At 41.4% G+C, this 13,728-nt stretch overlaps 3 protein-coding genes across 5 annotated transcripts; all 3 read left to right on the forward strand.

Annotated features, from left to right (window-relative positions):
• Positions 1-5,403, forward strand: LOC128278858 (tigger transposable element-derived protein 4-like). The gene is made up of 5 exons (XM_053017585.1): positions 1-26; positions 81-117; positions 177-215; positions 3,744-4,979; positions 5,047-5,403. The coding sequence occupies exons 1-5, from the start codon at positions 1-3 to the stop codon at positions 5,338-5,340; spliced, it is 1,632 nt and encodes a 543-aa protein (XP_052873545.1). The 3' UTR covers positions 5,341-5,403.
• A 249-nt stretch (positions 5,404-5,652) lies between these two features.
• On the forward strand, positions 5,653-7,388 carry LOC128267548 (tigger transposable element-derived protein 4-like). Of its 3 annotated transcripts, XM_053004407.1 has the most exons (3): positions 5,659-5,759; positions 6,301-6,791; positions 6,855-7,388. In XM_053004407.1, the coding sequence occupies exons 1-3, from the start codon at positions 5,738-5,740 to the stop codon at positions 7,326-7,328; spliced, it is 987 nt and encodes a 328-aa protein (XP_052860367.1). In that variant the 5' UTR covers positions 5,659-5,737; the 3' UTR covers positions 7,329-7,388. The 3 variants fall into 3 exon arrangements, with proteins under 3 accessions (XP_052860366.1, XP_052860368.1, XP_052860367.1); XM_053004406.1 differs by having other exon boundaries at positions 5,653-6,791; XM_053004408.1 differs by lacking the exon at positions 6,855-7,388 and having other exon boundaries at positions 5,653-6,062; positions 6,301-6,593.
• A 531-nt stretch (positions 7,389-7,919) lies between these two features.
• On the forward strand, positions 7,920-9,591 carry LOC128267824 (tigger transposable element-derived protein 4-like). The gene is made up of 2 exons (XM_053004760.1): positions 7,920-9,013; positions 9,090-9,591. Exons 1-2 carry the CDS (start codon positions 7,988-7,990, stop codon positions 9,567-9,569), a joined length of 1,506 nt encoding a protein of 501 aa, XP_052860720.1. The 5' UTR covers positions 7,920-7,987; the 3' UTR covers positions 9,570-9,591.
• The last annotated feature ends 4,137 nt before the right edge of the window (positions 9,592-13,728 follow it).

The raw sequence follows: 13,728 nt of genomic DNA on the forward strand, positions 1-13,728 counted from the left end.
ATGTCTTACATGGTATCCAACGCGGTGTATGTGTGTGCGTTGGCCATCCAACTGTCAGTTCGGTTTGTTTTGATCGCAAGTCCCAAGCAAAGTGATGACGCCTCAGGGCCAGCCGCAGTAAGTACGTTAAAAAGTGTTGTTTTTTAGTTAATTCAGTGCTATTTTTATGTTTACAGTTCGCCAAATGCTGCAGAAGGTATCGCCAAAAGAATCTGGTAAGTCTTGCAAGTGTTTTTGGTGGTCAGAGTGATCAAAGATCGCTCGTTATGTGCGCGCAGAGTTGCGTAGTTTTTCAAATTGACGCACTGACGCACCCACTATCAAAACAATCTCAGTATATTTTAGCTTAGGTCGTAAATTGCTTGTGCTTTCGCGTGTAAATATTACAACTTTATTGGAATGGAAGCATCACGCGGAATTCCGATATCTGAAAAAATAAAAATTATCAGGCGAATTGATGATGCCGATCGACGTATTCGACTGCAAGATGTGGCGAAAGAGTTCAATACTTCCTATGGGACAGTTTGTTCAATATACCGACATAAAGAGTTGTGGATGACCAGAGCTAATGCAAATGCAGCCAATCTTACGGTAAAACGGTTTATGGCGCATCGAGATGAGACTTTCGAACGCGCACTGGAACTATTTATCAGACAACAACGTCAACACAACAAGCGCGTTACGGGGAAGATGGTTCGTGCCGAGGGCCATAAATACGCCGAAATTCTTGGACATAAGAAATTCAAGGGAAGCAACAAATGGCTTAACTCATTTTTAAAAAAGTATAAAATATCATTTCGAGTATCTAAGTCGTTGGTGCCGAGTGTTGCTGAGCAGTACTTGTTTGTGGTAAATCTGATAGCACAATACAGCGCAAAAGACGTGTTCGCCGCCTCGGAAACGGGACTGTTCTTCAAATGTCTACCAAGCGACTCTAAAGCACTTAGGCAAAAACAGTGTCAAAGTGGATCACTTCCGGAACAACGCCTAACAATCGTATGTGCCGCCAACAAAGATGGTTCAGAAAAACTTCCCCTGCTGGTAATTGGAAACGACAGCTTTTCCACGCACATGGAATCATTGCCCGTAATCTACCGAACCAACCCAAAATCCTGGATAACTTGGAATCTGTTCAGAGATTGGATTATGGAGTTAGATAGACGGTTTGCCGAGCAGCAACGGAAAGTGCTACTGTTTGTCAAAGAATGCACCGTGTATCCCAAGGCGTTGCCGGCAGTATTAAAAGCCATTAACTTGCAGTTCCTACCAATGAAAGATCCTCCGTTGCAGCAGCCACTTGAAATTGGTGTTATCCAAATTTTAAAGAAGCACTATCGGATCGAGCTTTTAAAACACACCTCACAACATACCGGAACAGAAATGGTACAGTATTCAACAGCTATCATTCTAGGTGGTTTTCGTTAATTTCAATGGTTTCTTTTAGAGACGCTCGAACGTGGCTGTGCCGATACAAATATTGGCATTCGCTTGGAATACGCGAGTGAGGCGTAGCACTGTACAAACATGCTTCAAAAATGCAAACTACCCCATGAACGATGTGGATGCTTTTGAGGCAAACATTACGGATTGTACTGTTGATGCAAATGAAAAGCAATATGAATCTGCTGAATGGTTTTTTGATTATAACAAAGTGGATCAACACCTTATAACATACGGAAGAATGAGCGATGCCGACATTCTCGACTGTGCCCAGGCACATAAAACGGATAATATCGTGACGTGTCCAGTGGAAGAGGAAGCCGAAGATGTTAGCATTGAAGGATCCGACCAGGATGAGGCAATGAATGAAAGGTCTGAGGATACTTCGGACGATGATTCCATATCGGAAAATGAAACACGTTATCAAAATTGTCGAGATCCGCTTGAATTAGACTTCGGGAAAAGGCCGCTTACAAGTGAAAATGGAACAAATCAGACAACTGTTGATTCTGATATTGATCTTATTAGAGAGTACAATGCACGAGACGTTTTCTTTGCCTCTGAAACTGACCTGTTATTCAAAAGTTTGAAAACAAACACACAAGAACTTGAAGAAAACGGGTGCTCGGACAGATCGCTTCTAGAACAATGCCTAACAATCATGTGTGCCACCAACATAAATGGGACTGAGAAACTCCCACTATTGGTGATTGGGAAAGATAAACTGCCCTGCCCTGAAGGTGTGAACGCATTGCTTACAATGTACCGAAGTAATTCCGACACATGTTCGACTTCTGACCTGCTTCGAGAATGGATATTGTTATTGGATAGAAAATTTGTCGAAGAGCAACGGAATGTGCTGCTGTTCGTAGAGGAACGTGAGGCGCATTTAAAATCGATGCAACATGAACTGGAATCAATCTTTTTACATATTTTTCATTCAAATTCTTCACTGCTTCCACCGCTACGATTGGGTGTTATTCAAGATTTGAAACAATCTTATCGACAAGAGTTGTTCAAGCTCCACTCTACAGAATTCGCCGAAAAAGTGGTAACAAAGTGTATCCAAAAAAGAGTATTGCAATAACAATAATTTGTTTTTCTTTATTAGGACTCTTTGGACATAACAATACTGGAAGGACTTAACATTGTTGCCCAGTCGTGGGAAGTAGCAGTAACGCCGGAAGCGATTAAGTCATGTTTCGTACAGGCTGGATTTGCCGTGAGCGATTTAGCTCGCGTTACAACGCTCTGCTCGGCAGAAGCAACAGAAACGGAAATTCTTGACGAATCCGTAGTCTATCAATGGTTCGGCGAGTGTGCAGAAGAGACAAATGTTTTGTGCAACGTACCAATGAGCGATAATGCGACATTAGAAAACAATTCAAAACTGCACAACGAAACAAAGAGTCAAGATTTGGAGTACGCGGGGTCTTGTTGTATTCCCGAGCAGCCAGCCGTCAGCTCAGTCGCTTGTCAGCTAAGGGAGATTTTAAAAGCAAGAAGGAAAAGTCCGGAATTATCAGATGCCAAAAGACGCAAAATTGATGCTTCACTACACGAATCTTTTGAAAAGATCGAAAACGATATGGAAGATTGTAACGACCCATTGGAGGATGTCCTTGAAAGTAACAATGCATCCCCTGAATGTAATCCAGCAATGTCTGCCGAACCGTGCAACATGGAGGCCCTTGAAAAACTGATTCAAGAATATTGCCCTCAAGACGTTTTCTCTGCCAGTGGAACGGGTCTGTTCTTTAAATGCTTGCCGGACAACATAAAGGAATTTAAAGGTAAAAAATGTTCGGATGCCTCATTAGCGGAGCAACGATTAACTATTATGTGCTCGACCAACATGGATGGCTCCCAGAAACTCCCTCTGTTGGTGATAGGAAATGAGAAAAGTTGCTTCAGGAATGGGAAGTCGCTTCCCGTAAACTACCGAACCAATTCAAAATCCTGGATAACTTGGAGTTTGTTTAGAAACTGGATTCTGGAGCTGGACAAAACATTTCATGAGCAGCAAAGAAATGTTCTTTTTTTTGTTAGCGACTGTACAGGGCATGCGAAGTCGTTGCGGACGGAATTGGATGCGATCAATTTGCAGTTTTTGTCAAAAGAAGCTTCTCCATTACGACAACCTTTGCTATTGGGTGTTATTCGAAATTTGAAAAAATATTACCGACGGTCATTGTGGAAATTATGGACAGATGATTCTGATGAAATATCGGTAACGCAGTATGGATTTGCAAACATATTTTTGTCTATGATAAACTATAAAATAATTTCGTTTGTCTTTCAAGGTTCCTCCGGATGTGACGGCACTGGATAGTATCAACATTCTGGCTGAAGCGTGGAGTACCGAAATCAAACCAGAAACAATCAAGGCTTGCTTCAAAAATGCAGGTTTTTCAATCACTGATGATGAGGAGGATCCCTTAGCTGTTTATGATGTGAATACGGACGATTCAGAAACCAAGTTTGAATCATCCACTTTGTTCACTGAGTATTGTGCAGTGGATAAATTTGTGACGTATTCTGACCATAAGGAAGATGTAGATTTCGTAGATTCGTCGCGAGCAATTCTGCAAACATACAATCTTTCCGATCGTCGTAAAACAATCATTAAAACAGAAGATCATAAAGTTGTCCCATTAATAGACTGTGCTGCCGCGGAGTCGGATCAGTTATTAAACCCAGTGGCAAAATCAACACGATCAAAAGGAAACTCTCACAGAAAGCGTATTGGTAAATGTTTGAATAATAAGTTGGATCTTGCGTTGGTGCTTTACCTCCGTAGCAACAGGGACAACCGCGTTTGGATAACACGAAAACAGGTACGACGAAAAGCCTTAGAATACGCAGAATATTTAGGAATTGACAACTTCAAGGCAAGTAACGGGTGGAGTAAGTGCTTTTTCAAAAGGTGTAATATAAACTTTGATAAACTACCAGATGAAAATGCTAGTCAAGAAGAGCACAGCATAGAGTCCCTAACACACCTTGTGTGGCAATATAATATAAGCGACGTGTTTAGCGGGGTCGAGACGGGCCTATTTTATAAATGCTTACCCAACGAAAGCAAACATTTTCATGGTAGAAGATGCAAAGAAGGAAATCTTCCTGAACAACGTTTAACAATCATGTGCATAACTAACATGAACGGCTCAGAAAAATTACCGCTTCTCGTGGTCGGAAACGACAAAAATATTAAATGCTTCAATAACGTCGACTTGCTGCCCGTAATCTACCGGTGCAATTCAAAATCATGGATGACCTGGGTTCTATTCCGAGACTGGATGCTAATACTCGATAGGAAGTTTGCGGCAGAGCGACGGAATGTACTGCTGTTCGTCGAGGAGAGTACCATACATCCCAAATCACTACAAACGGAACTGAAAGCGATAAACCTGCATTTTTTGCCAGCAAATAATACTGCGCTACGATTGCCAATCAAATTCGATGTTATTCAACTTTTAAAAAAGCATTATCGTCAGAAGCTAATGAAGCATGTGGAACAACGAGATGGACGCGAAACGGTAACACTAAATTTTAATAATCTATTAAAAAGGGAGTAGTACAATTTGAATGTTGTTTTTTCCCCAGCTTTCTTCAGAGCCTACTGTGTTGGATGGTATCACTGTTCTTCGACACGTTTGGAACAATCTTACATCTAAAACAATACAAAATAGCTTCAAAGTAGCCGGCTTTCCCATCAATGACGAGGATCCCTTAGCCGGTTTATCCGATTTCAACGAAACTGATAATAGCGGCTCAGAAAACGATTCCAGCTCGATTAAGTTTTCAAAAGAAGTGAGCGAAGTGGACTATAATCTGCGGACTCACGGACCTATAAGTGAGTCAGATATTTTAGAAGGTGTTCTACAAGACCCAGATTAGGAGCCAAAAGAGAATTACCGAAAATTAATTCATGCAATGAAGATAAAACAATTCAATGAAATCGTTGTACCACAATAAAAAGGTTAAAAAAGACAAGCCGCTTTAGTTTAATCTCAGTAAGATCGCGAGCTTCCTTCACCCCTTTTTAATATAAATTTGTTGAGTAACATAACTTTCATGTGCTACCGGTTTTAGCCAGGGGCAAATTTCAATTTCAGTATTCAACCCGCCTTTGTGAACATAGCGGTTGTCACTAAAATGACGCGCTCCTTTTGACATTTGGGTAGATGTTTTGGAAATGGAAATCATACGGAGTGAAGATTGTAAAGAATTATTATTGTGTTTCGATTGAACAAAACAACTTTAAAAACAGTTGAGCCTGGACAAAACTGCTGCAATGATTTTTTTGTATCTGCGAGGTTAACATGGAGGATTCCCAAAAAGCGCGAGCTAAAGTGTTCAAGAAACGGGTCATATTGTCGATAGCACAAAAATTGGAGATTATTGAGGATGTTGATCAATCTGGACGAAGCGTGGACGATGTAGCGCAAGAGTGGGATATACCAGTAAAGAACATAAATGCTTTGTTAAAAGATAAACAAAAGTATCGGCAGTACTTTTCCGAAGGTCGTAACATTTATAAAAAAAAACAAAGAAGAGTGCTTCGTCAGCCATTGGAGAATGCGATGAAGCTCTTCGTGCACGAAGCAAGAAACAACAACGTAAGAATAACGATTCCCAATATTATTAAGAAAGCATTGATATTCAAAGAAAAACTTGGAATCAAGGACTTTAAAGCTAGTGGGGGATGGGCCGTGAAATTTGTTCAACGACACGATGTGCATGTGGCAAATGGAGTCAAGAAAAATACCAGCTTTGAACCAGCGAAATACGACGAAATTTCACCCACTCAGATGGAAATGTTTGGCGAATACTGTACAAAAGATATTTACTCCATAGCAAAGTTCGGGTTGTTCTATAAATGCTTACCAGAGCACACGGATATTTTGTATTCAAAAACTTGTGGAGATGGATCATTTTCTGAGCAACGTTTCACCGTCGTTTGTTCTGCCAATATGGACGGCACTGAAAAGTTACCGCTTCTGGTGATTGGAGATGAAAAGCAACCGGCCTCCTTCAAGTATTTGCAGTCGCTGCCAGTGGACTATACAAGTGCTTGCAAATCGTGGATGAATTGGGACGTGTTCCGAAGTTGGATTTTAAAGTTGGACGCAAAGTTTCAAAAGGATGGAAGAATCGTGTTGATTTTCGCTCCGGATTATGGTCACCTCAAACGTTTGTTGCAATACGAGTTAAAGGCAATCAATTTACAGTTTTTGTCAACAAAAAAGCAGCCACTTGATTACGGGGTAATAAGAGAGTTGAAAAGAAGCTATCGACAAAACCTCATCAAATGGTCTCGGGAAAATTTCGACCCGACGAATACAATGGTTTGTAATACTACTTGCTATTGTGTAATGGTTTTTCAATAATTTTTGTTGCTCTGTTTCCAGATCCCCAAAACCGTGACAACATTGGATTCAATTAGCATGTTGGCCCGGTGCTGGACGGTTGGCGTAACTCCCGGAACAATACAAAGCGACTTTAAGAAGGCAGGGTTTCTCATCAACGATGCGGATCCCTTGCGTCTTTGCGAAGAAGTTGAGAAAGAGGAAGGGATGGAATCATGGTTCGATAAATACTGCGATGTAGATCAAAATGTAGTGTGCAAAGGGCTTTTAACTGATGGCGATATTTTGAAAATCGTAACAGATGAAGACGATGTTCAGCCTAGCTGCGCAGAGAACTGTTCCGAAGACGGAGAGTCCAGAGAGCTGTCCACTCAGCCGCATCTTCAATCTGCGATGGAACATTTATTGCAATCTTTACAGCTGATTGAAAACGTTCCAACGTGTATGTTTGAACATCTTTCCGCAATTGAAGATTTTTTTAAACGGCGAGGAAAATTGAAACACGAGATGCAATGATCTTTCATAGGTTCATAGATTGTTAGTTTGATACAGATGAACACACACAAAATAATAATACTTGGACGTCTTATACAATACGTAGGAAACATCAAGCAACTGATTTGACGGTCAAACAAACAGTAATAAAATGTAACGAAATTTATCCAATTTTGAGTCGACTTATTCCCGATAATATACACAAATATGCTGTCGTTTTCAACACACCATACCGTAAACGGGGCGAACCATCATAAACCCCCGCTTTAAAGAGTTTAGAATCAAAAGTGGTCTTTGCATAAAGTTAGTTTTATCGTAATATTTCATTTGTGTCCAGCAACCGCGCCTGCTGGTATATTTATGAAAACCGTACTTTGCAATTCATTCAACATTTCAAAAAACTAACTTTTGAAATTTGATATTTTTACCCCTTTCTTCCATCCGCACGTTTTGCACGCCATCCTTTTATTCTTTAAGTCTTCAACCCGCCTTTGTGAACACAGGGGTTGTCACTAAAATGACGCGCTCTTGTTGACACTTGGGTAGATGTTTTGGAAATAGAAATGATGTTTTTAAAGAATTCTTGTGTTTCGATTGAACAGTGCTTTGATTTTCATCTTTAAAACAGTTTAGCCTGGATACAACTGCTGGAATAAATTTTTTGTGACCGCGTGGTTACCATGGAGAATTCCCGAAAAGCCCGAACTAAAGTGTTCCAGAAACGGCGCATTTTATCAATCGCCAAAAAGTTGGAAATTATAGAGTATTTTGATAAATCGAAACTAGGCTTAAGCGATGTAGCCCGGGAGTTGAATCTACCGCGACAGTACTTAGCTAATTTGTTAAAAGATAAGCAAAAGTATCGACAATACGTTTCCGAAGGCCGTAACATTAGGTTCAAAAACAGAAGTGTGCTTCGAAAACATCTGCCACTGGAGAATGCAATGAAGCTCTTTGCTTACCAAGCAATGAACAACAACGTAAAACTAACTGTTTCGGATATTTCGAACAAAGCGCTTATATTTGGAATCAAACTTGGACTGAAAGATTTTAAAGCTTGCGGAGGATGGGTCGCAAAGTTTGTCCAACGACACAAAGTACATGTGACGAATGCACACAAGAAAAATTCCAGCTATGAACCAGCGAAACACGAAGAAATTTCACCCACTCAGCTGGAACTTATTGGCCAATACTGTACAAAAGATATTTACTCCATAGCAAAGTTTGGGTTGTTCTATAAATGCTTACCAGAGCACACGGATATTTTGTATTCAAAAACCTGTCGAGATGGCTCACTTTCTGAGCAACGTTTCACCGTCGTTTGTTCTGCCAATATGGACGGCACTGAAAAGCTACCGCTTCTGGTGATTGGAGATGAAAAGCAACCGGCCTCCTTCAAGTATTTGCAGTCGCTGCCAGTGGACTATACAAGTGCTTGCAAATCGTGGATGAATTGGGACGTGTTCCGAAGTTGGATTTTAAAGTTGGACGCAAAGTTTCAAAAGGATGGAAGAAACGTGTTGGTTTTCGCCCAGGATTATGGTAACCTCAAACATACACTGCAAAACCAGCTGAAGGCAATCAATTTACAGTTTTTGTCAACGCCGTTCAAAAAGCGGCCGTTTGATTACGGTGTAATAACAGAGTTGAAAAGAAGTTATCGACACAACATCGTGAAATGGTCTCGGGAAAATTACGAGCAAACGGTAGTGTATTGAACCTAACTATTAACAGATTCCCAGTACTTTCTTAAATGTTAAAATTTGTTTGCACTGTTTCCAGAAACCTAGATGCTTGACAACGTTGGATTCCATTGACATGTTGGCTCGGTGCTGGACTATTGGCGTAAGTCCAGAAACAATACAGAATGGATTTAAAAAGACAGGTTTTCCTATCAACGATGAGGATCCGTTGGACGCCACATTCCACCTTTCCGAGGGAGTTGAGGCCAAGGCAAATATGGAACCATGGTTCGATAAATACTGCGCTGTAGATCGAAATGTAGCGTGTCAGGGCGTTTTAAGTGATGCCGATATTTTGCAAATCGTAAAAGGGGAAGGCAATGTTGAGGCAAGCTGCGCAGAGAACTATTCCGAAGATGGGGAGTCCCGAGAGCCTACCATTCAATCGGATCTTCAAACTGCAATTGAAGATTTATCGCGATCTTTACAGCATATTAAAAACGTTCCAACGTGTATGTTTGAACATCTTAACGTAGTTGAAGATTTTTTCGAACAACGAGGAAAATTGAAAGGCATTTGAAAACAGGACACGATAGTTGAAAGTCGCCTAAAATAACGTTGAAAAGGCACAGTTCTATCGAATGAAACACTAATAAAATGTAATGAAATTGACTCCTTTCTGAATCGTCTTTTTCCCCGATTAACACGAGTAGTATAGTTCGCAACAAAGCATGCAGTAAGCGGGTTCATCTAATCAACTGCAAATAAGGACGTAAGGACGTATTGAAAACAAGTGATAAGAATTCCATTAGGTGCAAGGGGAATTTTATACACAAGGCCATGCACTTGGACATGATCAGATGGGTGGCCCGAAATGAGTGAAACTGACCTTAATGTGGTATGTTCTTTGGACACACCTTTTTCCCTGTTGTTTGGTTCTTGGCATAGCGTTCTATGGAGAGATCAGGCGTTCGTTCAATGCGTTCAGAAGTCTATCTTTGCACTTTCCTTGCCTCTAACGTGCGATGGTTGTTGATGCATCTGAGTGGCCATATAAAAAGCCGGTGGCCAGAAGCGTCAGACTCACCTTATTAGGGTTTCATTTTTAACTTGAATATATCTTCTCGAGAGCATAGCAATTACGTGTCAAATCAGTGGCGATTATGGTCTTCTCGGACGCCAAAAGAAATTTGGTTCGTAGATTAAGCATTAAACCATACAGATAGTTTAAATAACGAGATTTTATGTTTTTAAATGCAACGCCATTAGTTAGTAACATAGTTTAGAAGGTACGCTCTTCCTCTTTACAATGCATGCAGTTTCATGCAAATCGGATGACAGCCCTAAAAGTTATGCGCGTTACGCGCGATCTCGTTCCTTAAATTGTATACTCTGTATAGCTAAATCGAGTGAGGAAAAACCTAGGAGTCCCGCCCTAGAGTGCTCCTGTGAACCTGTGCCTTGTGTTACAGCTGACCAATGAATGGATGCAAATTTCTACTTTTACCAACAATACAAACTAGCATAAAGCGCTTGGCGCATTAGCTAATCAGTGCTTGCGTACGTGCAGTTTTTCACGATTCACGTTTGGTGCATGGGTTTCACGTGCATTCACGTTGGGTAAACAACGCGCGTCTGTGTCATGTGCGGTCGAATTTGTGCTATAGTGATCACAATCAGCGACGGAGTTAGTCCTGCCGTCGTCAATTCGTCTCGTCAGATCGAAAATCGATCGTCGGAGCAACAACGTTGTTTTGTGAGTCAACCGATCGCAGGAAGCGATTTGGACCGTGCTTCATTTTTAGCCCGATTGCTTGGCACAGAATGCCCGTTGTCATTTCTACTCTATCAGCAGAGAGCTGCTAGTTGAACGACTACACAGATGGGCGACATTACGACAGACATTACGGCGGACAGTCCAACCCACCATCGCAGACTTCTGGGAACCATCGAGACTTGGAGAGGACAGCGTGTTTGGCATGGGATCGCAAGCCGTTTCGCAATCCGCTATTTCTTACGTGCGTTTGCCTGCCTTATTGTACGATCGCAGCTACTGCAGCTATTTATTTCGTGCATCTATATTTAGTTGCTACAGCAATGCGGTGCATCGTACTATGCAGCACTTCTTGTACTTCCACCCTCATCCGCCTGCTTCCGCTTTCTTTACATCACAGTATCTAGTTTGGCGAAGGTTTAGGTCTTGCCGCTTCAATTCCGCGGGCGAACGGGTGGTTGAAGGGGTCCAATCGGTGGTGTATCTAGAAATCGAGGAACATCTATCACGCGATCTTACTCGTATCCAACCTGATAAACCTTTCGGTACACATTTTCAGCAGCTGGGATGCGAGGATGATGAGCAGTTGTTTTTATACCGCACCTGTAAGCCAAGAAGAATGTGGTCAATCATGTGGCTTTTCACATAGCTATGTAGACCCTGCCAGCACCGGCGTGGGATGTTTACCGATTACCGGCAGCAATTAGTCACTTACAGTTTCATTGCTGCATCCTGCACACCCCGGAAGATGCGAAGCTGCCACGACGGAGTCGTTTGGTGGCGTAGTTGTAAAAATAACATCTCGTACCGGTACCGTGAAGAAGGACTGTTTGCACCGAATGGGGAAATGAGGTTGCACTGGCAAGTTGCACAGGGAATAGGTTCTAAAGTGAGTCGTTCTTTCGTGAACCTTTACCAAATAAAAAATCGGCTTTGATCGGCAGTATAAAACATCACACAAACTGCGCCTAAACTTGAATTTCGTCTTTCCTCTAAAACATCGTCTTTCGACTGAAAATTGACGAACAACTGCGCCGGTATTAAACAATTTTAAGGGTTAACAATTAAGTAAATATGTAAATGTGTAAATACTCACGTTCGTGAGATCGTTAATGTGTTAGTAATTTTTTTTCTCGGCTTTCAACTGAATTAAACCTAATTTCAGTGACGCTTAGCGATCCATCTGATTACTTTTTGGCAAAATTAGTATTCGGACACAATTTGCCTTTTATATAAAAGAAGATTCAGCAGAGATTATCACATCGAATTTCATCGAGTTGTTGTGCAATCGTACAATTTGTCATTGCAAATTGTTCCTAAAATGAACTTTTATTTTTGCTGTCAGTGTATAGGGTACTAGTAATTGCCTTAGTATTACGTTCGAATAATTGAACACAAAAATAGTTTGCTCCAAAAACACAAACCGCAAATCTATGAACATTATTATGATCAGACAAACCTTTAACAAACGATCAAAGACACGTGCTAGGAGCGTTTGATTGATGTTAGTTTCTCGGCCGGTTGCTTCGTGTGGCAGGCACGTTTCATCGGCAGGGTTCACACAGGATTTTATACACTTCCTTTGCAGCACAAGCTTCTCGATCTTTTGAACCAACCCGTGCATTCTACTTGAAACCCTTTTTTGCGGTTGTTTTTTACAGGGCTTCGCTTTGCTAAGATTGCTCGTCTTTCGAGAGCGGTTCGGGCCGTGATCGCTACAATGTTGCGGACCACGATTTTAGTCCGTTGAGTGATCGTCAAGTTTAGAGCATGGAACAGGCCCTTTAAATTTATTTCTCCCATCGCACACTCGCTTCAAGGTCCGTTTTTTGTTTTATTCGACAAAGGAATTCAACGAAACGACAATTCGGGTAACACTTGTTTTGCTTTATTTTTATGCGAACTGTGGGCGTGTTACGTTGGTACTCTCTGTTCGTACTCTATGTTCTGTTTGTGCCACCAGGTTCTGTTGTTTATTTCTTTAACCGACCCCAGGAATCAATTTATCAAATTTTGCATTTTTATGAGAAAATAGTTTCTAAGGTCTTTTTTTGCAATATCATCACAATACATTTAACACCCACCAATTATAACGTTTTTCAATTTTATAATACACACCGATGTCTTGTCACTGAAGCTAGTGTAGTCTTAACGCAAGTGTTCAACGTAAATCATATACACATGTAATATGATTTACGTTCATCATGCCGCTCCTTAAAGATTTTCAATTGATTTTGATGGATCCGCCGGATCAATGAGCGTGTCCGTTGACATGTTGCTTGACGATCGACGATTTTCAGGCTTAGTGTTCGTGTCGTGTGTTCCGGTTTTCGGAAGAAAATCCAATCTGTTGGACTGTGCCGTGTCTGACTAAATCAAGTCCAAGGCCAATCGGTGTCGACAACAAGAAGCATTATGATGAACAACACCGCCACGAGTTCACAACACCACTGTCTGTCTAGTTTATGGTCTCGAAGGGTCATAAATTAGCATCACATTGACGAACCAGAAAGCGGCTCCTACTTCGTGTTTTGCCCTTTCCTTGTTGTCGTTAATAAGGCATTAATCACCGTCTAAGTCAGCTGAGTAGCCAACTGGTAGTAGGGTTTAGAGCGTGGCTAGTTGCTCAAGAAAATGCCGGTCAACAACACCACGCCGGGTGGGCAACCGCCGGTCAAGGGTACAACGTTCGTGGGTAGATCGTAGATGAAGGGTATTGAAACAACGATCCTCCGGAAACGTTGCTAACCGAACACAAGGTCCAAGGGCCTCCAATCAATCCCTTCGTAACGCTTGCCTAGCGTATTAGAGGTAGCCTGATTAGTCACGGGTAGGTTACAGTTTCCTATACATTGGAGCACCCCAAACGTGTAAGTGCAGTATCTAATAGGCCAACGTTCGGTTCCAGAGCACGGTCAATGCTTAGAATGCTAGGTATTTGTTACCATTTTGTATCATGAAGAGT

This window comes from Anopheles cruzii, chromosome 2, assembly GCF_943734635.1.
Source record: "Anopheles cruzii chromosome 2, idAnoCruzAS_RS32_06, whole genome shotgun sequence".
In the NCBI taxonomy this organism is placed as follows: Eukaryota; Metazoa; Arthropoda; class Insecta; order Diptera; family Culicidae; genus Anopheles; species Anopheles cruzii.